The sequence below is a fragment of the Pyrus communis genome, chromosome 1 (genome assembly GCF_963583255.1).
Source record: "Pyrus communis chromosome 1, drPyrComm1.1, whole genome shotgun sequence".
Classification (NCBI taxonomy): Eukaryota; Viridiplantae; Streptophyta; class Magnoliopsida; order Rosales; family Rosaceae; genus Pyrus; species Pyrus communis.
Window position 1 is genome coordinate 12,014,632 of NC_084803.1, and position 27,067 is coordinate 12,041,698.

At 37.0% G+C, this 27,067-nt stretch overlaps 5 protein-coding genes across 7 annotated transcripts; all 5 read left to right on the forward strand.

Moving 5' to 3' along the window:
* Positions 1-1,098: 1,098 nt before the first annotated feature.
* On the forward strand, positions 1,099-6,935 carry LOC137744369 (casein kinase 1-like protein HD16). Of its 3 annotated transcripts, none has more exons than XM_068484204.1 (19): positions 1,099-1,170; positions 2,121-2,302; positions 2,378-2,595; positions 2,693-2,818; positions 2,911-2,984; positions 3,059-3,128; positions 3,236-3,291; positions 3,430-3,501; positions 3,594-3,688; positions 3,814-3,880; positions 4,172-4,301; positions 4,392-4,613; positions 4,695-4,825; positions 5,045-5,219; positions 5,312-5,402; positions 5,683-5,840; positions 5,926-6,114; positions 6,261-6,364; positions 6,530-6,935. In XM_068484204.1, the coding sequence occupies exons 2-18, from the start codon at positions 2,200-2,202 to the stop codon at positions 6,318-6,320; spliced, it is 2,037 nt and encodes a 678-aa protein (XP_068340305.1). In that variant the 5' UTR covers positions 1,099-1,170; positions 2,121-2,199; the 3' UTR covers positions 6,321-6,364; positions 6,530-6,935. The 3 variants fall into 3 exon arrangements, with proteins under 3 accessions (XP_068340305.1, XP_068340302.1, XP_068340309.1); XM_068484201.1 differs by having other exon boundaries at positions 1,100-1,344; XM_068484208.1 differs by having other exon boundaries at positions 1,100-1,344; positions 4,395-4,613.
* Positions 6,936-9,047: 2,112 nt separating this feature from the next.
* On the forward strand, positions 9,048-12,254 carry LOC137747607 (FRIGIDA-like protein 4a). The gene is made up of 3 exons (XM_068487749.1): positions 9,048-10,161; positions 11,127-11,302; positions 11,409-12,254. The coding sequence occupies exons 1-3, from the start codon at positions 9,303-9,305 to the stop codon at positions 11,991-11,993; spliced, it is 1,620 nt and encodes a 539-aa protein (XP_068343850.1). The 5' UTR covers positions 9,048-9,302; the 3' UTR covers positions 11,994-12,254.
* Positions 12,255-15,491: 3,237 nt separating this feature from the next.
* On the forward strand, positions 15,492-19,093 carry LOC137729458 (uncharacterized). The gene is made up of 3 exons (XM_068468417.1): positions 15,492-15,539; positions 18,196-18,542; positions 18,776-19,093. The coding sequence occupies exons 2-3, from the start codon at positions 18,198-18,200 to the stop codon at positions 18,959-18,961; spliced, it is 531 nt and encodes a 176-aa protein (XP_068324518.1). The 5' UTR covers positions 15,492-15,539; positions 18,196-18,197; the 3' UTR covers positions 18,962-19,093.
* LOC137729451 (protein ALP1-like) lies at positions 16,524-18,002 on the forward strand. Its single transcript, XM_068468405.1, has 3 exons — positions 16,524-17,128; positions 17,213-17,436; positions 17,494-18,002. Exons 1-3 carry the CDS (start codon positions 16,620-16,622, stop codon positions 17,943-17,945), a joined length of 1,185 nt encoding a protein of 394 aa, XP_068324506.1. The 5' UTR covers positions 16,524-16,619; the 3' UTR covers positions 17,946-18,002.
* Positions 19,094-22,479: 3,386 nt separating the features above from the next.
* Positions 22,480-26,663, forward strand: LOC137743346 (aldehyde dehydrogenase family 2 member C4). The gene is made up of 9 exons (XM_068483227.1): positions 22,480-22,677; positions 22,990-23,132; positions 24,694-25,077; positions 25,165-25,254; positions 25,381-25,554; positions 25,673-25,810; positions 25,895-26,032; positions 26,153-26,214; positions 26,302-26,663. Exons 1-9 carry the CDS (start codon positions 22,569-22,571, stop codon positions 26,573-26,575), a joined length of 1,512 nt encoding a protein of 503 aa, XP_068339328.1. The 5' UTR covers positions 22,480-22,568; the 3' UTR covers positions 26,576-26,663.
* The last annotated feature ends 404 nt before the right edge of the window (positions 26,664-27,067 follow it).

Genomic DNA, 27,067 nt, shown 5'->3' on the forward strand with positions numbered 1-27,067 from the left:
TTAATGAGAGAAAGAGTTCGGTTAAGACACACAATTAGTAACTTAATTTGTTATAAATTTACCATTCACGAAATTCGAACCTAAAACCTTTAATTTTCAAGTGAAGAGAAATACCGTCAGACCTTAATACTGAGTGATCATTGCTCATTTTTGTTGGATGTATTTTTGCTTACACACTATTAGTCATCTCTAAATTATTTAAATTTCGAGATGTTTGTTATAAATAGATTAAACTAAACTCATTTAGCAACAATCAATAAGATGTTTAACATCATCATGACTTTACACACTTTACTGTTATAAGAAAATGATAAATGTTAAGAGAACTCCCTCAAAAGTTGGATTTTGATGTAATTTCTATTACTTTATTACAATTCTCGTGCTAACATTATCTCTACTAATGGAATGCCAAAATTACATTTGATGTCTCAAGGCTTCACCAAAAATAATAAGACTAAAAAACCCCTCAAAAAAATAAACACTGCACCTTTGAGAAAAACATAAATATAACTCCTATGGGTATTTTCGTCCAAACAAATAACCAATACAACTAGATAACCTTCATCGAGGATCGTTCTTTTACGAAACTCACTCCAACATCCAACGCGAACATAATAAGGTTGTGCTTCACCACGATCTTTCTTCTCCTTCATAAAATATTATGTAAGAAAAAAAAAAAAACGAGATGATATACAGTTCATTATAACTTTTGCCAAAAAAGAAAAGAAATAAGAGTTCATTATATTTCCATTTTTGCTGACCTGGCATCTGCGACAAAATCTAGAAACACAGTGTACCTTGGAGAGACTTTTCATTGTGATCAACACATGAGATAGTATATCACATATAACTATATAAATGATGAAATACGTATGTTAAAAAGTTAATAATTTAAAAAATAAAATTTCACAACATTTACATAACATCCTGTTTCCATCACAATAAAATATTTCTTTTATACTTTGAAGAAAGCTACGATACAATACTCAAAGTCCACGATAAGGCCTCTGCTCCACCAATAAGTTCACTCCACGTCACCCGTTCTGATATCGTACACACCAGAACTCTTCGCTTACCCCTTCTTTCCCATGCGGATACCTCTCTCTCTCTACCTCTCCTCTCTCTCTACACATTCAGACCCACCTAAGTCACCCACCGTCAAGTTTTTTGGTAGCCTCTCTTCCATGAAACAAACCCCATTTAGTTAAATCCCCCATTTTTCTTCAATTTTTCTGTATTATTCAGCGGAAGAATCCAATTGGGTTCTCGAATTCATGAGCTTTTTATCGAAGGCTACGTGTTTGTTCGATAAAGTTCATTACTTTATAATGTATTGCCATTTGGGTATGCCGTAAATTTGTTTTTGATACTGATTGTTTTGATGTTTTTGCGATTGCAGTGTATCGATTGGTGTGAATCTGTATGTGGGTGTTCTTGTTTTTGTATTTTTATTTTATGGGATTTTTGTGCTTGCTATGTTTGCACAAGTCTTTGGATTTATCTGACTGATGGGTGGAAAAACTGAGATGGGTTGATTTATTTGAGCTGAAATCATTCCCAGTAGGGGGTTTTTGGGGTTAAAAGTTTGGGCTTTTGTGTGATGTTTGTGGTTTATGGATGAGATGTTTTGGATTTCAGTGATGATTTTACTTTGTGGTGATAGATGTATATGTCATTCTGTTTGAATTAATGTTTGGGATTTAAGACTGTTTGGTTGAACTTTGAACTCGTGGATAGCCGGGATTTTGGCTGGATGAAGATCAATGATGTTGTAGCGTTTGGAAATTAATGTTGTTGTGCGTGGATGCTAATGTAACTGTAGAGGTATTGAGTAAAGTTTCGAATGTTTATTATGTTTCTGATGGACATCAACTTGCAATGCAGCACTTTTAAAACCAAATTTTGTTTCTGTGATTATGTGATATATAATGGTTCAGTTAAAACGTGTGGTTGCTATGAAAATTCATATGTCAATGGAATCATTATGCATTTATGAGTTATAGATCTTGTATACATTTGTATGTTGTTGAATGACGTGACTAATATGATTATGTGTCAATTTAATTTTTGTACGGTGAGTATCTGAAGTCAAGTGAAAATCTGATTTTTTTGTTTTTTAGGTTGAATCTAAGGCTTTAATTGTTCAACATTCTTTTGGGGCTGGAGAAGGAAAGTAGCAATTATTTGCATGAATATAGAATGCCAGATTTAAGAAGTGGGGTTCGACGTTCAAAGAGGATCAATTATGTTCAGGAAGATCCTGCTGTTCTAGTTCCAGCTGTGCGGCCTGGTGCTGGAAAAGGTAATAGCTTCAACATTCTACCCTTGATATCTTCTGAAATCCGTTTAACACTGTGGTTTGTTTGTTTAAGTGCAGTTCTGACTGGTAAAGGTAGGGGTAGAGGGTCTAGAGCCCCGAATCAAGGTAAGAATTCCAAGCTATTTGGTGCTGGAGTTGGTGGCCAAGGGCATAGAGGTTTGGGTTTTCCAGAGAGGGAATTAGTGCCGGTTCACGACGAATTGGTAGATCAGAAAGGTGCACAGAAATTCGCTGCTATGGAGGATGAAGGAAGCACTAATCCACTTCCGGACAGAGTAATTTTTATCAGCTTTTTTATTAGCTATCTGTAGGTTATTTACTGAAGCGTTCATTTAATATAGTATATGATTTCTATAATTTTTTTATTTCCAGGTACAAGTTGGCAAATCTCCCATGTACAAGCTAGACAGAAAGTTGGGGAAAGGGGGTTTTGGACAAGTTTTTGTGGGAAGAAGGATGACTGGCGGCATAGGGTGCTCTGGAGCTGATGCCTATGAGGTTTCATATTTGCAGTGCATCTCTAGTATATCTGCATAAATTCTCAGAGGAAGTTGATTGCGATACTAATGGTTGTTTCCTGTTCATTGTAGGTTGCTCTGAAGCTTGAAAGTAAAAATGGTAAGGGTTGCAGTCATGGCCCTCCTTATGAGTGGCAAGTATACAGGTAATGCAATGTTTCATCCTTGTTTTAGTTAAACTCCGACCTGTGTATCCTGACCTGTGTTTTACGGTAAACAGTACTCTTAATGGATGCTATGGGCTTCCGCTCGTCCATTACAAAGGTCAACAGGGAGAGTATTATATCCTAGTGAGTATCCTGTCTACCTTATTTGTCTTCTTGGAAGGTTTTCCAAATGTTGTAAATATTGTTAATACTTTCCATTCTTGAATAATTATTCCTCAATGTGAATACAGATCATGGATATGCTAGGCCCAAGTTTATGGGATGTTTGGAATTCTCGCAATCAGTTGTAAGAAACTATATTGTTCTCTTCTTATTTTATGCTCCAAGTTTCAGAGTCAATACTTCTGAAAATTTTGCCCTTCCAAGTTTATGGCTATATTAAATACTTTGGTCTTGTGTCCTTCTGTTATTGTTTTCTTGAAAGGCTGCCTGAAGAGATGGTTGCTTGTATAGCGGTGGAGGCAATATCTATTCTGCAGCAGCTTCACACTAGAGGGTACCTTACTATTAATTAATTTCTCCATCTTTCTTTTTCTTTTAATTTTTTCTTTCGCATACGTTGTTCATGGTTATTGATTTTCACTGCAGTTTTGTGCATGGAGATGTTAAGCCAGAAAACTTTTTACTTGGTCTACCTGGAACATCTAATGAGAAGAAGTTATACCTTGTTGATCTTGGTTTGGGTATGTGTTCTTTATTAGACAAGTATTCGGAAAGGGAAAACTCTTAAACCACAGTTGAATGTGCTTCTGTGTTTTCATGTCTTCGAAATTTTGAAACAACTTGTGACCTTTCTTTTCTTCCTCAGCTTCCAGATGGAGGGATGGGTCTTCTGGACGTCATGTTGTTTATGACCAAAAACCCGATGTTTTCAGGTAACTACAACCTTGGCTATGGTGTGTGGGTTCGATGGTCAGGTTACAAGATGGTTACGAGGGATTGAGGAGAGAAAAAAATTTGTTATCTTTTAAGTATCATGGGAAAAACAACTGCTTTAATAGCATTTCAGAAAATAGTTCAGTTGACCAATTTCTTGTGTCACTTAATTGTAGCAACGAGCATTAGTTCAATCTGATCATTAAATTACAAGTCCATTAGAAGAATTTTCCTTACATGAAATTTACTCATGATCTGAAGTGACCTAATACATCTGATATCTTTAAAAGGGGAACTGTACGTTATGCAAGTGTACATGCTCATTTAGGCAGGACAGGGAGCCGAAGGGATGACCTTGAATCGTTAGCTTATACCCTAATATTTCTCCTTAGAGGAAAACTTCCCTGGCAAGGCTACAATGTAAGTTCATTTGGTATTTCACCATGCACTACCATTCCACCCTGGATGGCCTATTTCTGTTTATAAATGCTAAGCTGGAATTTTGGGCAGCAGGGAGAGAACAAAGGATTTCTTGTTTGTAAGAAGAAGATGGCAACTTCTGCTGAGACGCTATGCTGCTTATGCCCTCCCCCTTTTCAACAGTTTCTTGAGATGGTGACCAATATGAAATTCGATGAAGAACCAAATTACTTAAAGCTTATTTCCCTTTTTGATAGTAGCATTGGTGCAATTGCCTCTCTGCGACCTATTAGAACTGATGGAGCTGCAAAGGTGGTTGCTCGTGTTTTGATTTGTTGAAAAATTTTAAGTTTCTGGCCAGTTCAATTATTTATTGGTTTTTATGCAATATAGGCGGGTCAAAAAAGGGGAAGATTGCCTGTTGACTCAGTAGATGATGAGCAACCTAAGAAAAAAGTTCGCCAAGGTAGTCCAGCTACTCAGTGGATCTCGGTCTATAATACCAGATCATCAATGAAGCAAAGGTAGCTTCTGTTAAAGGGTTCATAAAATCCCTTTTAGGTTATCTTACTTTATTTAACACCTGCAAGGTAGAAAAGCCTTGACAATGTCTCACCAATCACCCGTCCTAAATCCTCCTTCCCTGGTTTACCTTTAATCTAAATTTCGTTTTGTTTTTACTCTATTCTTGGCTTTACATTCTTGTTCCTGTATCAGCAAGTAACAAGAAGGCTTCTCTGCAGGTATCACTACAATGTTTTGGATCAAAGACTGGACCAGCACATTGATAAAGGAAAGGAAGATGGTTTGTTTATTAGTTGCGTTGCTTCGTCTGCAAATATGTGGGCTATTGTCATGGATGCAGGGACTGGCTTCACATCCCAGGTTTATGAACGGTCATCTATTTTCTTGCACAAGGTAGCTATTCTTGAAATTACTTCCCATCAAGTTTCATTTTTGCATTTAATTATCTTCTGCCAGAAAGCTAATTATTTCTGATTATTTGCCAGGAATGGATAATGGAACAGTGGGACAAGAACTACTACATCACTTCACTTGCTGGTGCATTCAACGGCAGTGCCCTGGTGGTAATGTCCCAAGGTAAGTGATACTAGTTTAAAGAGCTTCCTGTTGTCTGGCTACAGCTTCCTGTTGTCCGTGGCGATGTAGCCATAGGGGTCTGGTCCCTGATGGTAATGAATGTCACAGTTAATAAGTATTAGATAAGGACTACTTGGGACTTTGTTTCTGCACTGGTGTCACTTTTCTTTTTCCTCAACCTCCAGCTTTAATCAGCAGGATATATCTCATCAAAGTATCATTCTGACTTGGCTGAGCTACTCTTTTCTAGTAGCTAATTTTTCCGCTCTCGTCATTGAAGGTGTACCTTATACTCAACAATCCTACAAAGTCAGCGATGTGTTCCCCTTCAAATGGATTCATAAGAAGTGGAAAGAAGGTTTCTCTGTTACCTCCATGACTACTGCAGGTAGCAGATGGGGTATTGTTATGTCCCGCAATGCAGGTTATTCTAGTCAGGTAGACCAGTCTAGAACCCCGTAACGTTCTGTTTCAGGTGGAACACTGCAGAAAATTGATCGTGTCGTATGTTTTGTCTTGCTAGGTTGTTGAACTTGATTTCCTATATCCTAGTGAAGGCATCCATAGAAGATGGGAGGATGGATATCGGATTACCTCAACTGCTGCTACAGAGGATCAAGCTGCATTCATACTTAGTGTACCCAAAAAGAAATCACCAGATATTGCTCAAGAAACTCTACGGACATCAATTTTTCCAACATACCAAGTGAAGGTACATTTTGATTGCTGAGATAACATTAATCAGGGAGACCAATAGAATTAAAATTTAGATGCACCGGTACTAGCTTGATAAATTCAACGTTTGGTGGATTTCTTGATTATTCAATAAGTTATAGTGTTTTATCTTGCCCATGGCAGGAAAAATGGTTGAAGAATCTCTATATTGCATCTATCTGCTATGGGAGAACAGTGTCTTGAGGATCAGGTCCGGTTAAAAAGCTGCAGCGTGATGTTAAATGCAGGTATAATATGGATTTTTAAGAGTTTGACTTTGATTCGTTAAACTTCTAAGAAGTGTGCTTGAACCTCGGACTTAAGCCTCCTCCGTCCAGTATTAAGCATTATTTAAATAAACAATATACCTAAACCTTAAGCTCTTAACATTTTTTTAAAATGGCATTTTACAGTGGCACTAAGGCGGCATTATGTACTTCTTGGCGGACGGTTGACTGCACCTTTTGTCTAGCCTGCCCGACGATACAGAAGGTTCTGTACTATGTAGAGAAGGGAAAAGTGCTTTCATTGACAACGTATCAGTAGAGGGGCACTAAAATGTACCGGCATTCGTGCTTATCGGAGGTAGTTCAAACGCGGAGAAGTTTGTCCTCTTGGTGTGTTGTATTTTGGTTGTAGCAGGGATGCAATGCTCCAATTTGAAGAAAAGAAAACATAAGCCCTTGGGGGAGAGTTCAGGTTTAAGAAAAAGTCGCCCCCCCAATAGTAATCGTGTGTAAAGGAATTGTACCGGTATTGTTAATTGTAATATTTATTATAAAACAAAAAAAATAAAAAGTTTACTGATCCATTGCCTGAGATTTTGTTTTACCAATTTCCAGTGGGATTCCTCATGTGGCTGCATGTTTCATTGATTCCTCACTGAACGTGTGCGCTACCTTCTCATACGTCTCTGTAGGGTGTAGATTAGTCCACGTTATCTTCCTTGCGTGGACGATGTTGCGAAGAAAGGATTTTCTATATTTTTCTATTGGAGCTTACCTAATTCCTTTTATCGAGCATAATGATGTGAATCGGGCTTTAATGAGTCCTAATATGCAATGTTAAGCGGTTTCGTTTTCTTGGTCTAAAAAGTACATTGTTGGAACTAGAGTGGAACGCCAAGTGGCTTTAGATTCTAGAGTTACTGCTATAGCTGAACATGAGGGAGAGGTCATTTATACTGATACTAACAAGATCATTTTATTGGGAAATTGGGCTACTCTAAGCATTCCATTAGTTATATATCAACGTTCCAACAAAAATACTTATATGCACCAAAAACTTCAGGTTTGGCGAGGTAAATTTATTATAAAGAGACTTATTTGTAGAAAGAAACTGATACGAGAAGGGGCTTTCGTGCAAAGAGGATGTCATTGGTGACTTTTAAGCTAATCACGCACTATCATGTTTAAACTTTTATTAAATGATTAGGGTCCACGTAATCCAAATTAGGTGACCATTGTAGTGGTATGCCATTGTAGATAAGTTTATATCGTGACGCAGGCCGATGCAACTCTTAACCCCCTTTTCTAACGGTGAAGGTATTCTAGGTTCAGGATTTCGTACCTTTCCACGTAACCCAAAAACACCCCTTATTTATATAGTATGATCCAGTTTTATTTAAGTATAATAGACTTGCATGCACCCTTCAATTTCGTCACATGCATCACGTGACACAATAGGATGTTTAGGATCACCTAATCCGGATTACAATTTAATAAACACATGTTAATCACATTATTCTTCTAGATGAAGCTTTTAGTCCTGTACTTCTAAGCTAACTGAGCTATGAGCTTTTCTCTTAGCCATCCAGGTTGGACCATTTGAGTCGCAAATAGCCAGCCAACTACCGCTTTATATATATATATATATATATATATATATATGCGCACATGCACTCTCATCAATTAGGTCAACTTTCAAAACACGGTACCTTGTATTGCAGGTTGCTGCAATGGATGTGAGAAAATACTGGTGCAGCTCAGGCAGCAGAACCATCCGATTGGGCGGGCGGATGTACTACGACGAGATCGATCACACTAGATTACAAGACGATGATCACACTGCAAGCAGATCAAACGGCAATAAGTTGAGGTGGAAAGTTTTGTGGGTGAAGTTGAAGAAAGAAAAGAGGAAGATTTTTGACTCTCCATCACCTGTTCAGGTGTCATATGATCCTTACACGTACTCTCAGAATTTTGATCACGGAGGATGTGCAGAATGGGATGAACCCGGTGACGTATCTCGCTCCTTCTCCATGCGTTTCGCAGATCCTTCGAAGATCTTTTCGAAGAACGAATCGATGATTTAAGAGTAGAAATGAACTTGTTTGTGTAGTTCTTTGTTGCCATGTACACATATGCAGTAATGTTCATCAGTTCATGAGGTCTGGATGTATCTTAGCACAAGATTTCTCCAAGTTCCTACATTATTTTGGTGTCGTCTATAGTAAATTAGAGAAAAAAACACCCTAACAATTATAAGATTTATAAAATGAAAAAACACTACAAGGGCTCAATTGAAGAACAGAAAAAAAAAAAACAAAAAAACAAAAAAAAAAAAAACCCTTAACTATTCGCTTTTTATGTTTTAAACGATTCTTAGTTGCAACAATCATTTTCCCATCGCAAAGTATGAAGGGTGACTTGCTAAAGTTTTATATGTGAAAAGCCTTATTGTCTACACTTACATCATAAGTTTACACGCAGTAAGTGAGCAGTTTTTCGATGTATTCAGAACACAGTCACGTAACGTTATTATTCTATTTAAATTATAACACGTGAAATAGTGCACCACGTAACTTGTGTTACGTGTATAAGATGATAAACTACTAGTGTTATGGTTAAGTGTGTACAAATCAAATTTGATAATTTATATTAATCACTTGTGGAACTAAATATTGGTATTGGACCAAAAGAGAAACAAAAGGGGCATGGGGGTTCCGCAGATAGAGTTGCGCATTCAGTACGGGTTCCTCACGTAAACGGCACCGTTTTCCCCATAAACTGGAATAAAAGAAAATCCGCTTTCACCAGCAGAAGGTACAGAACTGGAAAATATTACAGAGAGACTGATCTTTCTTCTTCTTCGTCTTCTGAAAATAGGGTTTAGGGTTTTCGTTTACGGAAAATCCCCAATTCAGTGACTTCAAAACAGCGTCGTTTCATCACCACATTCACGCCAATGGGGACCGAACTGATGGTCACAACGGACAGAGTCCAGAAGTTCTTTGGCGACCTAGACGAGCAGAAGGCGATACTCTCCACCTCCACCAAGCTTTTCACAACCCTCTCCGACCACTTCGATTCCCTCCAGAAATCCATCTCCGAGAAATCCCATTCCCTCGAATCCAAAATCCAATCCCTCGAATCCCGTACCCGCGAAAACTCACACTCTCTCGACCACCGGGAGGCTTCCATCCCGGAGCGGGGGTCCTCCGCCGCCGCCAGAATCGAGGAGCAGAAATCCGCGGCCTTGGCAGAGGTGGAGAAGAAAGCATCCGGGGATTTGGATTTGCCGGAGACCCTGAAATCGTTTTGCAGGAAAATGGACTCGCAGGGGTTGGTGAAGTTCATCGTTTCGAAGCGGAAGGAGTCTATATCGCTCAGGGCGGAGATTGTGCAGGCAATTGCGGAGGCGGTGGACCCGCCAAGATTGGTGCTTGATGCATTGGAAGAGTTTTTGGATTCTAAAGCCAAGAAATTGGGGGTTACCGATAAGCGGTGGGCGTGCGGGCTGTTAGTTCAAGCTCTGTTTCCGGAGGGTAAAGCCGGCCCAAAAGGGCCGGAGTTTTCCAGGAGCATGTTGGAGAGAGCGACGGGGATTGTAGATACGTGGAAGGCGCATATGGGTGGAGATTCAAACGGTGGTGGCTGTACGTTGGGGGCTGCGGAGGCGGTGATGTTTGTGCAAATGCTCGTTGGGTTTCGATTGAAAGAGAAGTTCGGTGAGGAGTTCTTTCGGAAGTTGGTAATGGAGCACGCAGCGAGGAGGGATATGGCAAAGCTCGCAGGGGCTTTAGAATTCGGAGAAAAAATGGGAGGTATGGTTTTGTTTAATCAAAACTCAAATGGTTTTACAAACCATGTTCTTTATGGTAACTTCTTGTTATAGAACTTTCAATTGCTCACGAATATATACATATATGATAGGGATAGAACCCTGGTACATACATTGTGACAGTTCCAAAGAAACTTATGCTACCACTTGTTGAGAAACTTGTATTTCGAATGGTCTTTCTGCCTGCATAACGAGGCATAACCAATCGAACCAGATCCCATAAGTGATTTAGTGGGCATGTGCTTCGGGTTTTAAAAAAATTTTGAGCCTAGCAAAGCCAAAATCAAGTTAATGTAGACACTTATTAAGCCAGTAGGACTGATTTCAGTCTCACTGTTGCTTTGTCACAAAATGAAATCTGAATTTGCATTGTAATTTAGAAAATCAGCACTTCTTTTGGCTAATGTATTGTGTATTTGTTATCAATGGTATTTAGGTTCTTAACCTTTATGAAGTATTTTAATATCAGGGTATCCTTAGCATGTGTTAAAGCAAAAAACTTTTACCACTTGTACGTTATTTTGTTTAGAATTTGAGCTGCAGCTGGGATAGTTAACATACTAAATTTTTATGGAGAGTTTACATCTTTCAGAAATTGCTGCACAGTAGAAGATATTTGATGTGTATTAGGTGTTAAGTTTCACGACTATAATTTGGTAGCCTTCATACATTTGCTTAAAGTTAAATACTAGAAATATGTTTGTGTTTCCATTTGAGGCATGAAAATGTTAATTCCAATGTACATCTGTCAGTTGCCCATTTTCTGAAACGAATGTGATTGTGGCTTGGTTAAGTGTTTGCTACACTCATTTGTGTATTTTGAGAGGATCCTTCTTTCATTGGCTTTTCTCTCTTCGGTGCAGCATCAATATCTGATTTCCTAGATTCACAACTTGGCAGTATTCCCTTCTTGTGTATATTTGGTGAAAAAAATTCTGATTTTTACAGATGTCATTGATGAATTTGTGAAGAATGGCAAGGAGATAGAGGCCGTATATTTTGCTTCTGAGTCTGGTTTGACTGAGAGTTTTCCTCCTGTTTCTCTGCTCAAATCGTATCTCAGAAACTCCAGAAAGAATGCTACGACCATATTGAAGAACGGCAATAATAGTGTGGCTGCAACTGTATGTGTAACTTTCCTTTTGTCTTTAGTTTCCCGATGTAGTTTTGTTTTCCACTCTGTAATCTGCACACTTGAGGGAGATTTATTAATCGAAGTCCATCTTACAGGAGGAGTCGAGCACAATGGAGTTGAATTCCATCAAAGCAATCATCAAATGTGTAGAAGACCACAAGCTTGAATCAGAGTTTTCTCTTGAGAGCTTAAGAAAGCGGGCTACTCATCTGGAGAAAGGCAAGACAGAAAAGAAGAAGAGCTCAGCATCTTCCAGCAAGCCCCATAATAATAAGCGAGCCTACGGTGGGGGTGGGGGTGGCGGCCGAGGGGTTGGACAGTCTTCATTCCGCCCTGCCAAAGCAGCCAAGTTTTCCAATTCATACCCCTCCTTTACCAGGAGGAACCCAAATCCTCTTCCACAACATAGCCCCGCAACAAGATATTCTGGTCCTTACAGTTACCCGAGCCAAAGTGTGTTCGATGGTCCAACGGCACCATCGTATGGATCCTCATATGGTGCACCCTCTGCTCAAAGCCCCGCTGCTCTTCCTCAACACTACTCCCTCCCTGGGGACAGCATGGGTTCTGCCGGGTTTGGAAGCAGTGGTGCTTATGGTGGCGGCCAGACCAACTACGTCCCATATAATTACTCGAATGTTGCTCCACCGGCATACCAGCCTCCCTCGTATCCGCAATAGCAAGAAGCCAAACATAGGTTAGATGATAGTTGTGTGTAATCTTGAGACAAATCCCTCCTAACCGTACAATGCTCCTCTTGCATCTGTTAGTCTAGACTTTAGAGAGTTGGATTGTTTTGTGTACTTTGCCTCTCTCAACTATTCCAAATCAAAGGTTAAACAAAATACAATGAACCATACATAACCGACCGTTCCTCATCAGTCACTGTTACTCCAATACAATGTGCTACAATGCTTTCATTTATGTGCCATAATTTTCCATTTCTTTTCCAAATTAATGATTTATGGACCACAATATTTGATCAATTCCCATCTTGGACAAAAAGAAATAAAATAAAATCATCCTTGTTGTTAGTAAGGAAGGATATGCTCCATGAATCCCTCCATGGCAAATTTGCCATTGGTGTTTTGTCTACTGCCTTTCTTGGCATCTACTTAGTTTGTCTCTTCCCTTTAGACTAGTAGCGGAGTAGAGGTGGTTGTCAAATTAAATTAAAATAAACTACTATGTTTTCTTTGTTTGATCTTTCATGTTACTACAACTTTTCATGGTGGGTTGTTGTTTTGTGATTCAAGTCTTGTAACATGATTTCAGTCAACAACGAATTTGAATGATAAAATCAATGGAAAAGATCAAGGACGCCGGCTATGGTAAGGCACGAAGGCTGACTTTTGGATAGTAGCAATGACTCGTATTTAGATTGACTCATTTATTTCGTGTTACTAACAAATTTATCTACACATAAAATGAAATAAAAATAATAAGGATTGAGTATTCAAAACTCTTCAACCTTTTTTGTGTCTTTTTTTTTAAACGATACTATCTACATTAACGGGGAGGTGGTGGACTTAGCCTCACAATGAGCTAGCAATAATGTGGTTCAAATTCGCCATTGGCAAGAACCGAACCTAAGACATCTCACTCAAAATGAAGAGGAATACCAATAGATTGTTGTACTAAGTGGTTGGTCTCAACGTTTTTAAACATTCCAACATGTACCCAACCTATTGACAATGTTTCATTTGTTAACAAGTATCCAAGAAGTACCCTAGTTAAAAATCTGTTAAATTAATTAGGGCTTACTTTTCTCCAAAATCAGTATAAGGTCATGGAACATAGGTTCCACCAATGGTCACCACTACCCCCATCAGACCATCATCTCCAACCACACGCAAAACCTCCAACTTTACCTTATAACTCAAGCCGCCAACATCAAGAAAAATGTCATAGAAGTTGCTCAAATGGTATGAACTAACATGATACAACCACCACGTACTATTCATAAAAAAATGTCAATTGTATTTCAATCGTGTACGATTTATATCCCGTATTTATGTCGCGTTTGGGTCGTTTCATTGTGCAGTGCCACATGTTGTCAAACTCATAAGTTAGGCAGAAAAAGAAAAGCATTGTGTTACCCTCTTTTGTCCGTTGTCTTAATTTAGAAATTTAAAATGCAGACATTCCATTTCCCTCTAATATGCGTCTATTTTAGCAGCACTAATTCAACCACCAGGTACTACTAGCCGCTTTTTATCTGCTAAAAAATCAAACGATGCGGTTGAGGTTTTCATTGGTTTTGGGTTTGTTAAGGAAACTGGATCGTAAGATTTTTTTGGCTTAAAGTTCAACAGTGACAAAACGTCCAGGCATTAAAGTTGAACATTGACGTGTGCAATGACTAAAGAACGGCAGACGGGAATGCTAGTTATATTATACTCTACAAGGCAAAGACGTACTCGAGTACGAATTAGTGCATGTCTACTGAGAAAATAACATGATGACAGATAGTGATGAAGTCATAATTTGTCGAGGGGAAGAACAAAATTTATAAGAGTGCAAAGTTCAATCAACGCGATTGCTTTCATATTAGAGAGTGCAAAGTTTTGAGTCAACATTCATAGCAGAAAATAGTATCTCCACCAAAGCGGTTGTAAGCGATAATATTAAAGCCAATATAAGAAGCTCAAATTGGCTAGGATTAGATTCTAAAAAACGTTAGGCACTAGTCAAACAAAGGACTGAGGCCTAATAACTAGGTGCCTAGATGGATTTGAATGAATTTCTTTTATCGTAAAATAAGCATTAAACAATATTTACATTATTTTTAAAAAAGTAATATAATGTTTATAGATAATGTGAGAGGTTAAGATAAATATGGTGGGGTCTTAAAAGAGGCGGGGGAAAGGACAATACCTCAGAACCAATTTTACTCATTATATTTTGTGGCCTAATAAAATTACGACAACTGTCATTCTTAACTCTCTAACCAAACAACAATAGATCTACTATTCTAGCAACCAAACACTTCAAATATCACATTTTCTCTGTCGCCCCTGACTACACCCCACCCAATTCCTTCCTTCTCTGGCGACCCCAATGCCAATAACCTCCACCATCGTCGCTAGAAGCAAAGGCATCCATCCAACTCTTGCCGTCAAAGCAAGCCACCACCGACGACCTCTTCATTCTACTGCTCAACTTGTCCATGGTCAATAATTTGGGATTTTTTTTTAATTTTATAGTTTTAATCATTCTTATCCTATATCAATTGATGTTATTGCCTATCGCACATGCATGAATCAAATTGTGTGTTTGCATAAGATATGAAATATGATGAGCATCAAATTTATGGTGGAGATGAATCGGCGCAGCGAGTTTTATGTTGGCTTTAATTTTCTTCAGTTGTCACCGCTTGGTATAGGGAATATCAACCTGATAAGCTGCCATCTCTTCGCAAGTTCCGCCGCTTTACAACTTCTTATTTTTCCAATTTCGTTCTCCAAAATCTTAAAAAAATAAAATAAAATAAAAAAACCCAACTCTGCTGCAGAAACCAAATCACCAAAGCGGGAATTCTCATTTTCAGCGTTAGCGGAGGGGCTGAACCAACGCTCCTAATCGTGTTTTCTGACGATGGGAGGGGCGGCTGCCACTCATCACCCTCACTAAGCTTAGCCATTGATGACAGTTATCATAGTTAATTGAAGCATACATAATTGCCGCCCTAGGGGGAGGCAATGAACTTTTTTTTTAACAAACAATTTTATCTACATTGGGGAGAGAGGGTTGGTTTAGCCTCACAATGGGCTAACAATAATGTGGTTCAAATCCGCATTTGGCGAGAATCGAACCTAAGTCATCTCACTTATAAGTGAAGAGAACTACCACTAGAACGTAATACTAAGTGGCAATAAACTTTTTTTTTAATATCCCTTCAAACCAAAATTGCCCTCTTAGTCATTTAATTTTTCTCAAAGGTTTTACATTTCATACATTATGGCCCTGTTTGGCACACCGTATAAGGCACCGGATAGGACTAATAATACGGTGTACTGTGTTTGGTGACCGTTTGGATTAAATAGGCACCGGATTAAATAATCTGGGCCCACCTTTTTTACACAACGCTTACCCGCTTACTAATACCGTGCAAATGCACGGTATAATTTAGTCGGGCTCTCTGAAAGACCAGTCTTCCGCGCCCTCTCTTCCTCTCCAGGCGCTCTCTCTTCCTCTTCAGGTGCTCTCTCTTCCTCTCATCCCAGGTTCGTCTTCTCAACTTCTTCTTCTTCGTTTGAATCACAGTTCGTCTTTTCAGATTTCTTCTTCTAGGATTCTGCCCCTCCCTCTATTCTTCCCCTTCTTGCAATTTTCTTTCAATTGATTGAATCTAGTTATTATTTTCTCTCTAATTATGCAATTGATTATGTAATTTTGTGTTTTAATTAGAATTTTTGAATTTTAGGGTTTGCTATTGGGGTCGAATTTAGGGTTTGTTGTTGGTGTTGAACTTACAATTTTAATGATTGGGTAGAGTGGGAGTGTGCAGGTTCACTTACCTAAACAAAACTTTGTCTCTGGAGCACCTCCCGTTTCACTCATTGTCTCGCAGCCGCAACGCAACCATACGGAAAATTGACCTTGGGTACGACGGTGACAACTCTTAACCACACCTGAACTACAAATCTCGTTCCAAATTTTTTAAATTTTTATGTGAAATTTACTTTATATATATATATATTTGTGTGTGTGTCTGTGTCTGTGTCTCTATGTGTGTGTGTGTGTGTGTGTCTCTCTCTCTCTCTCTCTCTCACTCTGTCTCTCTGTCTGTGAGTGTGTGTGTGTGCGCGCGCGCTTGAAATGCAAGAGAAAACCAAGGGCAGTGTGCGCAACTTATTTCATTCAAAGGTGTGCGAAAAGAATAGGCAAGCTGCTTAGGGCTCCCTGGGTTTGCTAGATTGGACACGGATATTATACCGTGGGGCACGAAATCCTTATTCATGTGTGTGTGTGTGTGTGTGTGAAAAATTTCGAACTAGGGTTGTTGAATTGTTGATTGGCATTTATTCCTGTTTGTAAAGTAATTACCTTAGAGTGTGTGTTTTTGAATTCGATTTGTAACATGCTTCCTTGACTGATGAATGTCAAGACATCTTTCTGATTTCATTGTAATTTTTCCTTATGATCACCGCAACAGTTTGTAGGATTTATTATCTGCCTATGACATTTTTTGGTACGACTTATTAACATGCTTCATTCCGTTTTCAGTGTTATTATGCATTCATGCTCCAGTTACTTAATTTTTTGCCACTATCTAATAATGTTATTTTATATTTTCACTAGACATGGATAAAAGAAAGATTGTGGCATGCTTCATTGTTAACGTGTGGTACTTGAATATTGTGACTTGGTTGATGATGTGGTTCATCAAGAATCATAATTCAGCTAGAAGGCGAAATTGGCAACTTGCACTTAGAAATCGCACATTTGTTAGGAGAATGGTAGGGTCAACCTATTTAGATAGCATAATAGGATATGATGATGTTCAGTGTGTGAACCAATTTAGAATGGTTAGAAGAACGTTCCATTATTTATGTCAAATGCTTCGTGACCACGGTAAAGTAAAATTGGATGGTGTAGTGACAATGGAAGAACAAGTTTGCATGTTTTTGCATATACTTGCACATCATGTCAAGAATCGTACAATTGGGAGTAGGTTTTGTCGATCAAGGGAGACCATAAGTAGGTATTTCAATTCCATTCTACATGGAGTGTTAAGGCTACAAGGTAAACTTTTGAAAGTGCCAGAACCCATTCCTAATGCCTACCCAGATCCTAAATGGAGTTGGTTTGAGGCATTCTTCATATTTTATAAAAATTACTTCTAAAATTAATGTAATTAAATATATTGAGCATACTAATGTTAATGATTTTTTTTAGAATTGCTTGGGGCATTGGATGGGACTTACATTAACGTTCATGTCCCTGAGCGAGATAAACCAAGATACCGATCAAGGAAGGGAGAGATTGCGACCAATATTTTGGGAGTTTGTAATGTGGACATGAATTTTATATTTGTGTACCCAGGTTGGGAAAGGTCGGCATCTGATTCTAGAGTACTCCGAGATGCGATAAGTAACAATAGATTATTTGTTTATATTAGTAATTTGAATCCTCATTTTTCTTATATATAGTAATATACATTTTTGTGTGTGTTAGGGTGTTACTACCTTGTGGATGATGGGTACACAAATGGTCCAGGATACCTTGCACCGTATAAGGGAGTGCGTTACCATCTCTCGGAGTGGAGAAATAGAAGACTCCCGATTAATCATGAGGAGTATTTCAATATGAAACATGCTCAAGCTAGAAATGTCATTGAGAGATGTTTTGTACTACTTAAGATGCGTTGGAGCATCTTAAGAGGTCCATCATTTTTCCCAATTAAAACACAATTTAGGATTATGACAGCCTGCTGCCTATTACATAATCTTATTAGAAGGCATATGTCAGCTGATCCAATAGAAAATGAAATCCTAAACTTGGACGAATCTGAAAGTAGTGATGATGATGAAGATATGATTGACAGTGTTCAACCTACACAAGAATGGACTGCATGGAGAAACACTTTGGCTATGAATATGTACAATGAGCGGCGTGCACAAGTGTGATTTGATTAAATTTTTTTACATATGCATGTTGTGATTTGGTTATGGTTTGTTATTTGAACAAATAGTGATTTCTTATGTATTCGGTTATGATACTTTATTCGAACAAAGTGCGACCTGGTTATGTATTTATTTAAAAAGTGTGATGATTTGCTTATGGTTTTTATCACTTACTATTAATTATATGCATTATTGATTATATGTCCTAATGCCAATATAAAGGCAGTTCCACATGTTGTGTATGTAATTGTAGGAATGGAAAGTGAACAAAGTAGTCAACCAAAAAGAAGTAGAAGGGTTTGGAAACAACATGAAGAAGATGCATTGCTCTCCATACTTGAGGAGGCAGTTGTTAAGAATTTGCGAAGTGATAACGGTTGTTTCAAACCTGGAACAATGGCTCAGTTTGAAACAACTATTAATTTGAAATGTCCTAATGCCAATATAAAGGCAGTTCCACATATTGAGTCCAAAATGAGGAGGTGGAAAAAATATTATGCAATAGTTTATGACATGGTTAATAAAACTGGTTTTGCATGGAATGATGTACGAAAGTGTATTGAGGTTGATAACACTGAAGTATGGCAATCCTATGTAAAGGTAATTCTCTAACATAATACTAGAATTTAACTTTACATATTTGATTACTTAACATGTTCCTTTACATACAATTTAATAGTATGATTGTGTCTACCAAACCATATCCTTTAGCCCCATTCATTATAACAGCTTAATTAAATTAATGGATGCTTGATTATATCAAGACAGGTTGAAGGGAACAAAATAAGATTGTTTGTATTTTATGGATAGTGTGATTTGTTTTCGCATTGCAGGTTAACAAAGAAGCAGAAGGCTGGCTAGGAAAATCGTTTCCATTGTATGACAGATTGAATGTTATTTTTGGGAAAGACCGAGCAACCGGAGTAGGAGCTGCAACTCTTACTGAGATGATGAATGAGCCTGAGCACATTAATGAAGATGAAGATGAGGCGGAGACTAGTTCTCCCTCTGTTGCTTGACGGTCTAGTAGTTCAAGTACCCGGAAAAGGAAGAGAGCTACTAATGATAATGATCTTGCTGTGGCATTTAAAGAAATGCTTTCTGAATTAGTTGATGAGTTGGGTGAAGTTTTACAAGTTGCTTTTGGGAAAGGAGTGGATCAAAAACCTGAGATTGTTTCAGAATTGTCAAAGATGGATTTGTCTATTGATGATCAAATCAAGGCACTAAATATCCTTTTTGAAAAACCACATAATGAGAGGACATTCTGGTCTTTGGATGGTGCAATGAAAAAAGCCTTTATACTCATGTTACTTGGACAAAGTAACCCAATTGACATTTCAAACCAACAACAATATATTTTGTTAAAAGCTGTAGCATGCATATATTTTGTTAAAAGTAGCATGCATATATTTTGGCTATCTGGACAAACTATTTCTTACTGAAACCACCTTGAATTTGTATATTTTATGAACTTGGATATGTGGTTGGATTATATATCGTAACGATTGTAGTTGTTTTTTGTGAACCTTCTTTTATGTTATTGGAAAATATTTTGAATTTGATGTATGAAATTTACCATTTTTCTTTGTTATTTGAAAATTTATGTGGTTTTCAATAGGTATAAATATGAGAAAAGTTCAACAAACAAAGAAAGATTTGTTAAATTTTTTTTTTTTCTCTTGTCCTATCCGGTTCAGTACCAAACATAGTATAAATAATACGGTTATTAATCTGATATTGCACCAAACGCCTGACTAATTGATTATCCGGTGGCTATTTATCCTATCCGAGAGAAATAATCAGTACAGTCCAAACTGCCAAACAAGGCCTAGAAGTTTTAACCTTTCATTTTCGAGGTAGAAAACACTTTAGACAAATTTCTTTGGTGCATGATAAGTTGAATGACAAATACTTTCTATATTACGTGTCACTTAATTTGCAATGTAATTCGTCAATTGCCGTCAATCTCGAATTGGGATCCTCGTTGGATTCTCTTTGTGAAGATTTTGGAGATCCATAAATTATATTCGTTCATCGTACATCATGTGGTCAAAAATCATTTTAAATATTTTTATTTAAAATTAAATACAAATAATACTTAACAAAAACTAACCGTATAATGTACGATGAATGAACACGATTTACGAATCATTAGAATCCTTACCAAAAAAATCTAAAGAGGCTTCTGTTGGATTAATCTCTCCTTTCACATCCGTCTCTCTTTCTTTCTTTTCTTTAATAAATAAATTGTACCATAAGGACTTTTACTTGTCAAAAGTTACATCTTGTTGTTGACTCACTTTTGCAATAAAAAAAGGAGGAATTGATATTAACATTCTAAAAATCTCATTCTTCATTTTAAATTTTCAATATTACGAAAAAAAAAACATTTGTGAGGAGTATAAAATGAAATTTTTGAAGTGCCAATAACATTTTTCTAAAAAAGTTAGACAGAATATTTGACATTTCCCACATTGTACATCTTACCCATTCGTATTGCTCACTCATTTCCTTTTACAAGTCATGGTCTTTGTTTGACAAGAAAAGTTTAAGTGGGATTCGTTATCATATAGCATGTTGATGTTGACCAAAAAATTAAAATAACATGTTCATCGGCCGATGCAGGCCCGTCAAGGTAACCAACTTCAACATGTTACAAAATCCTTGAGTTGGCTTAAAATATTATAACCCTACATCCTAAGTCTGAGTCTCACTTCTCTAAAATTATTGTATTAAAAAAAAAAAAAAAGATGTTTTGATTAGACGGTGTACCAAATTACAATTGTTCTCAACAGGTTTTTATCTCATGAAAATATTGCATTATCGTTTCGTTACCAAAGCAAGTGGATTAGTCAAACCATTCATGAGAATCGGTTTCTTAGCTAAAAACTTTTGCATATCAATTAATTAACAAATTCAGATTAATCATCTTAAACATTACCAATACTCTTTGAAATACAAAATTACAATTAAAAAACACTAATCATATTTCACAAAACTCCAAATTACCAATTCAAAATAATCATTAATTCATAATCACCAATTCACCATCCAAATTTTGAAAACTAATGACATGCATGCCGATGCTGCTCGTTACAGCCCCACGCCCCTCTGCCTTGTCCAATTGTTTTCCTTTTTTCTTTTTTTTTTTTTTTTTTTTTTTTTTTTTTTTTTTGTGTCAAATGCCTTGTCCAATTGTTGGCTGAGCAAAATCCAGTCTGATAAAGAAATTTTTCGACACCTTTGCCATTGAATAGGTCTACCCAAGAACAATCCCATTAAAATTTGGCCTTTTTTTGATGCTTATGGAACTCAAACTCAATTCAACTTTCTCCTCTAAAATATAAAATTCATCACTTTGCACTCTGAAATTCGATTTTCGCTCCACTTTATCAAGACTCTGTCAATTTCGTGGAAAATGGATGGAATGTGCTGACGTGACAGGGTAATTTCGAAAGGGGTTTTTTAAACTTTAATCCTTCAAGAATATTGAAATTTAAAATAAACCTTGTGTTAGATTACATATTGATTATAATCCCTTGATGTGCCCTTAATTCAAAATAATTAATGTGCATTTTAATTATGTCTCCCATTAAATATTTAAATTTATTAACATACAAATTTTAATTTATTTTTTTTACCAAAAGAGAGTTTTTTAATTTATTAATTTTATTTAACATTCTTCAAACTTGAAAGACTCAATTAGTGTACCTAAATGTTAATACTGAAATATGTGTACCGAAATTTATTATATTGAACTAATGTATTTAAATGTTAGTACCGGAATATATGTACCGAAATATATGCACCAAAATGTATTATATTAAATTAATATACCTAAATGTGTGTATCGAAATGTTAATACCGAAATGTTTTATATTGAATTAATGTACCTAAATGTTTGTATCGAAATATGTGTAACTAAATGAATGCACTGATATGTATTATAATGAATTTAATGTACATAAATGAAGAAGACAAAGTACATCAAAATGTATTGTACAACAAAAATTAGTTTATCTAAATGTTTACAACAAAATATATTACGATAAATGAAAATTATAATGATATAAAATTAATACATTAAATTTTAGGAAGAAAAAAAGAAATAATTAAAAAATCAAAATATAATTAATAAATGAGATTATTAATGTATAACTAAAATTAGATTTTGATTTTTCTCATAATTTTAATCTAAAAACCATCTTTATCACGGATTAAAATGAAGTTTTTTTAATGTTGAAATTTCTTTACGTCATCCTTCCGTCTCTTTTTCACAGAATTGACAAAATCTCGATAAAGTATTAAGAAAATCGAATTTCAGAAAGCAAAATGATAGCTTATTTTTCAGGGCATAAAAATAAAAATTGACAGTGTAATTTGATGAAAAGCCCACGTGCCATATCATGGACCTTCAACTCGGGGATTACTTACTCCGTGTTGGAAGTTGAAAATCCGAAAAGCGGACCCCACCACATAAATGAAATTTGGCTCATCCTCCCACTTCTATTTAATTGCGGACATATGCCCTCCCATTCACGAACAAACGCATCAGTCTTTCCTTTTTCCACACAAACAAACAGAGCAAAACGCTGAGCGAGAGGAACAAAGGAAACGGCAGCCATGGGGAGTGATTTCAACGGCACCTCTGCTTCCGACTCCTTCGTCAAGACTCCCACAATAAAGTTCACCCAGCTGTTCATCAATGGCGAATTCCTCGATTCCGTTTCAGGTTTTTCCCCGTTGCCCCCTTCTTCTCAGATGCTACGAGCTGGTGAAAACCGTTTGTTTACTGCCCATTTTCACTATGCCTGCGTGCTGTTTGTGTTGTTGCCTCGACCGAACTTGCAACATCTCAAAATTCAAGAACCCGTCTTTTTTTAAGCTTGTAAATGACATATATGTGAACACACGCACGCACGCACGCACGCACGCATGCGCACACATATATATATATATATATATATGTACGTATGTATGTATATCAAGTGACTTACTGACATGTTTGCATTTTTTTTTGTGAACCCCAATAAAACTTGGAAAGGTAAAACATTTGAGACGATAGATCCAAGAACAGGGGACGTGATAACCAGAGTTGCAGAAGGAGACAAGGAAGATGTTGACTTGGCAGTCAAGGCGGCGCGTGCTGCCTTCGACCATGGCCCTTGGCCTCGCTTGCCTGGCGCTGTATGTCTTCCAACACTATACTCTAGCTCTAGCACTTTCCACCTGTTAGCTACCCTCGTTTTCAAACACCGCTCGGTTATTCTTTTTTTTACGTGCAAATCACATTTTTGATACATAGTAAATATAAATCATCCGTACATATGTGATTTGAGAGCTAAAAAGAATTGTTGCTTGCGCTTAAGAAGCCGAGTATTTTGCTTTATTTTTTCTTCTAGTTAATTTGCTAGTTGGAAGTCCTTGTCAATCAATTCTTCATTTGATTCTTTAATTACTAAACATCACAGTCTTATATCTAATAGATTAATTGCTCTTATGTTTTCAAAAAATTTGTACAGTATTGGCCTCAATGATACTATTTTTAGAGAATTATTTATTTGAAGCAAATTATTGAGGCTGTACTTCTTCTTGTTATTAATTGACCTGGGCCAGAAGAGCCTGTCCAATTTGTCTCTAATAATTTTTGGAGGCAGTTGGTACGCATCAAATTGTTCAATAAAATTCTTTTGATGAGTATGATTTAAATTCATTTATTAAAAAATTCATAGGAATATGATGGATTTTGAATTAGGTTCTTCCATCGCAATATATGTGACGCTTTATTGTAGTAGTGATAGACAACATATTTATGCACTATAATGCTGTTTTAATTTTTATCGATTCTATTTCTCCTAAAAATCAGCCGATGCTATCGCTTTATTAAAAAAATATTATACAAAACACATGGGCTGTATAGAAGTTTACTTTAAAATATATACCCCTTTTCTTGTTGTACTATATTTTTTACTAATTTCATTGTTCTCTGATGTGATGACTTATCTCCCATCCAGGGTGTTTTCTGAACATGATCGCAAATGGTTGTTGTGATTATATTTTTATTATTTATTATTTGTTTGCATTAAGATAGCCCTCGTAGCGTTAGCTTTAGAAACAAGTTAGACCTTTCTTTCTACTATGTAACGTATTGGATAACATATCTTTATATAGTCAAAAGGATGGCAGCCATGGAAAATATTTTTGTTTTCTTCTAAATAATAAAGTAAATTTGTAGTCTAAAAGATCTTCATAGAATACGTGCCGCTAGACTAATAACGGTGCCACTAGGCTAATAACAGTGGCTTTTAATTTTCTAATTCTTATAATTAAAAAAATAATTATCATAAATATCTTCGGTGTATTATTTGATAAGATAATTTGGTCAACTGAAATGTAACTACTTTTTTAAGGTCAAACTCAAGTACCACTATACGAAAACTTAAATTATGAATGACAACAACTAATTAATCACAAAATTCAATCCAAAATCCAGATATGAAAAGGATGGAAACCGTAGAAAGGGTCAGTTCCCAACCGACCCAGTATTATAGCTCGTTGACATTTTAGTATTAATTCAAGTTAGTTGTCATAATAATTCAGCAATAAAGAATAAATTTACTGTGCATGACTTAGCTTGATATTTTATTTTGAATAATTGATCGGTGTGGAATTAACCCTGAAATCTGTATAGATCAATGTATTACGAAAGATCTAATTTGTTTACTGCCTTGAATGTAATTATGTTCAGGAGAGGGGAAGGATAATGATGAAGTTTGCAGACTTAATTGACAAACATGTAGAAGAACTAGCTATCTTGGATACTGTTGATGCGGGGAAGTTGTTCAGCATGGGCAAGACCATTGACATACCGCAGGTAGCAGAAATGGTACGTTATTATGCAGGTGCAGCTGACAAAATCCATGGAGAGGTGCTCAAAATGTCGCGCGAACTTCATGGTTATACGTTGCTTGAACCCATTGGTGTTGTGGGGCTCATTGTTCCCTGGAATTTCCCGAGCACCCTGCTTTTCGGAAAGGTCAGCCCTGCCTTGGCTGCTGGATGCACCATGGTCATCAAACCTGCTGAGCAAACACCTCTATCTGCATTATACTATGCTCATCTGGCTAAGTTGGTAAGCTCGGTCATGCTCTGTGTTTGTTCGTGTTTATTGCCAATGTGGCTCGCCGTTGCTGACTTTCTCTTGTAAATTCTTATGAAGGCTGGTGTTCCTGATGGAGTGCTTAATGTCATAACCGGATTTGGAAAGACAGCTGGTGCTGCCATCAGCTATCATATGGACATTGACAAAGTAAACTCTCGTTTTTTTTGTTCAAATGTTGTATCCTTTATGTGAACAATTTTTATGAAATTTGAGGACAATACTTGAATTCCTTGCTGCGATTTGTAATGTTGACGCTTGTTCTTGATGTCTCAGGTCAGTTTTACTGGTTCCACCGAGGTAGGGCGCGAAGTAATGCAGGCTGCAGCAAAGAGCAATCTGAAGCCAGTTTCACTTGAACTAGGAGGCAAATCACCCCTTGTGATTTTTGATGACGCTGATATAAATATGGCAACTGATCTTGCTCTCTTGGGAATCCTTTTCAACAAGGTGAAGTTCGTAATTTCCATTCAATTTGGTTTTAACTAGCATCTCCTTGTTTAATGTTTATGACTTGGCTAGATTAATGTAGCAGCACTAACTGCGTGTTAGTCATTCGCATTTTCAGGGAGAAATTTGCGTGGCTAGTTCTCGTGTTTATGTTCAAGAAGGGATTTATGATGAATTTGTAAAGAAGTTACAAGAGAAGGCGAAAGATTGGGTAGTTGGGGATCCTTTTGATCCTAATGTCCGTCAAGGACCACAGGTAACTGACTCTACCGCCAATGAAGTTTTATGATTCATCTATGGCCTACAAATTCGCATCCATGACATTCACCGAAAATTGCAGGTTGATAAGAAACAGTTTGAAAAAATCCTATCCTACATTGAGCATGGGAAGAAGGAAGGAGCCACATTGTTAACAGGGGGCAAGCCTGTGGGCAACAAGGGATATTACATTGAGCCTACAATATTTACTGATGTCAAGGTACATTTACAAATTCCAACTTTAGCAATGCAAATGGAACATCAAATCCATACAATTATTTTTCGTGTTCTTTTTCCTCATATCATTCTCGTCTCAATGATCTTATGACGATTTTCTCAGGATAACATGCTCATAGCCCAGGATGAAATATTTGGACCAGTAATGGCGCTGATGAAGTTCAAGTAAGTACCACAAGTCTGATTTCTCTTGTTCGATTTGCCTTCAACATGTACATTGTCTTCAACTCACAGCGTGTGAAAATGTTGCAGGACAATCGCGGAGGCGATACAGAGAGCCAACAACACCAAATACGGGCTAGCAGCAGGGATCATAACCAAGGACTTGAATGTGGCCAACACTGTCTCAAGGTCGATCCGCGCAGGTATTATTTGGATCAACTGCTACTTTGCTTTCGATCGAGACTGCCCTTACGGAGGGTATAAGATGAGCGGGTTCGGAAGAGACTTTGGAATGCAGGGCCTGCACGAGTATCTCCATACCAAATCTGTTGTCACTCCCCTTTTTAACTCTCCCTGGCTCTAAATTATGATATAATCTTAAGGCTGGCAAATTGTGACCTTGTATTTGTGCAACAATAATAAAACACCTATATATATATATATACATATATATGTATATATGCGTATATGTTATGTTGTATATGTTGAATAAGAAGAGTATCCAAGATAACTCTAATGATCCCAAGAAGAAGAAAATAGAGCACACTCTTAAAGAAAGCTCACAAAACAAACTAATTAGCAAAGCTTTTCTTATTTAGCTCTAGGCTTTGTTTCTCCTTGGATGATATACAATGCTTGAGGACTTGGGTATTTATAGAAAACCAAATGAAAGCTACACCACACACTTACTTCACCTACAACATCCACCTACTTCACCTACAATTGACATTGATTCTCAACACTCCCCCTCAATGTCAGCTCTCATTCTTTGCACTGTGCTGAGCAGACAGCGAAAATTTTCGAGCTTCCCTGTACTTAAACTTTTTGTGAACAAGTCCGCAACTTGATCATTCGT

Bases quoted from the DNA above. Each gene is read 5' to 3' on its own strand.
- LOC137744369 (XM_068484204.1), top strand. From the start codon at position 2,200: ATGCCAGATTTAAGAAGTGGGGTTCGACGTTCAAAGAGGATCAATTAT. The intron at 3,502-3,593 runs GTACCTTACTAT...TTTTCACTGCAG, and splicing joins CAGCAGCTTCACACTAGAGG to TTTTGTGCATGGAGATGTTA. The intron at 3,881-4,171 runs GTAACTACAACC...TATCTTTAAAAG, and splicing joins CAAAAACCCGATGTTTTCAG to GGGAACTGTACGTTATGCAA.
- LOC137743346 (XM_068483227.1), top strand. From the start codon at position 22,569: ATGGGGAGTGATTTCAACGGCACCTCTGCTTCCGACTCCTTCGTCAAG. The intron at 23,133-24,693 runs GTATGTCTTCCA...AATTATGTTCAG, and splicing joins GGCCTCGCTTGCCTGGCGCT to GAGAGGGGAAGGATAATGAT. The intron at 25,811-25,894 runs GTAACTGACTCT...CGAAAATTGCAG, and splicing joins ATGTCCGTCAAGGACCACAG to GTTGATAAGAAACAGTTTGA.
- LOC137747607 (XM_068487749.1), top strand. From the start codon at position 9,303: ATGGGGACCGAACTGATGGTCACAACGGACAGAGTCCAGAAGTTCTTT. The intron at 10,162-11,126 runs GTATGGTTTTGT...TGATTTTTACAG, and splicing joins ATTCGGAGAAAAAATGGGAG to ATGTCATTGATGAATTTGTG. The intron at 11,303-11,408 runs GTATGTGTAACT...TCCATCTTACAG, and splicing joins ATAATAGTGTGGCTGCAACT to GAGGAGTCGAGCACAATGGA.
- LOC137729451 (XM_068468405.1), top strand. From the start codon at position 16,620: ATGGATAAAAGAAAGATTGTGGCATGCTTCATTGTTAACGTGTGGTAC. The intron at 17,129-17,212 runs GGCATTCTTCAT...ATGATTTTTTTT, and splicing joins CCTAAATGGAGTTGGTTTGA to AGAATTGCTTGGGGCATTGG. The intron at 17,437-17,493 runs GTAATTTGAATC...TGTGTGTGTTAG, and splicing joins TAGATTATTTGTTTATATTA to GGTGTTACTACCTTGTGGAT.
- LOC137729458 (XM_068468417.1), top strand. From the start codon at position 18,198: ATGGAAAGTGAACAAAGTAGTCAACCAAAAAGAAGTAGAAGGGTTTGG. The intron at 18,543-18,775 runs GTAATTCTCTAA...TTCGCATTGCAG, and splicing joins TATGGCAATCCTATGTAAAG to GTTAACAAAGAAGCAGAAGG.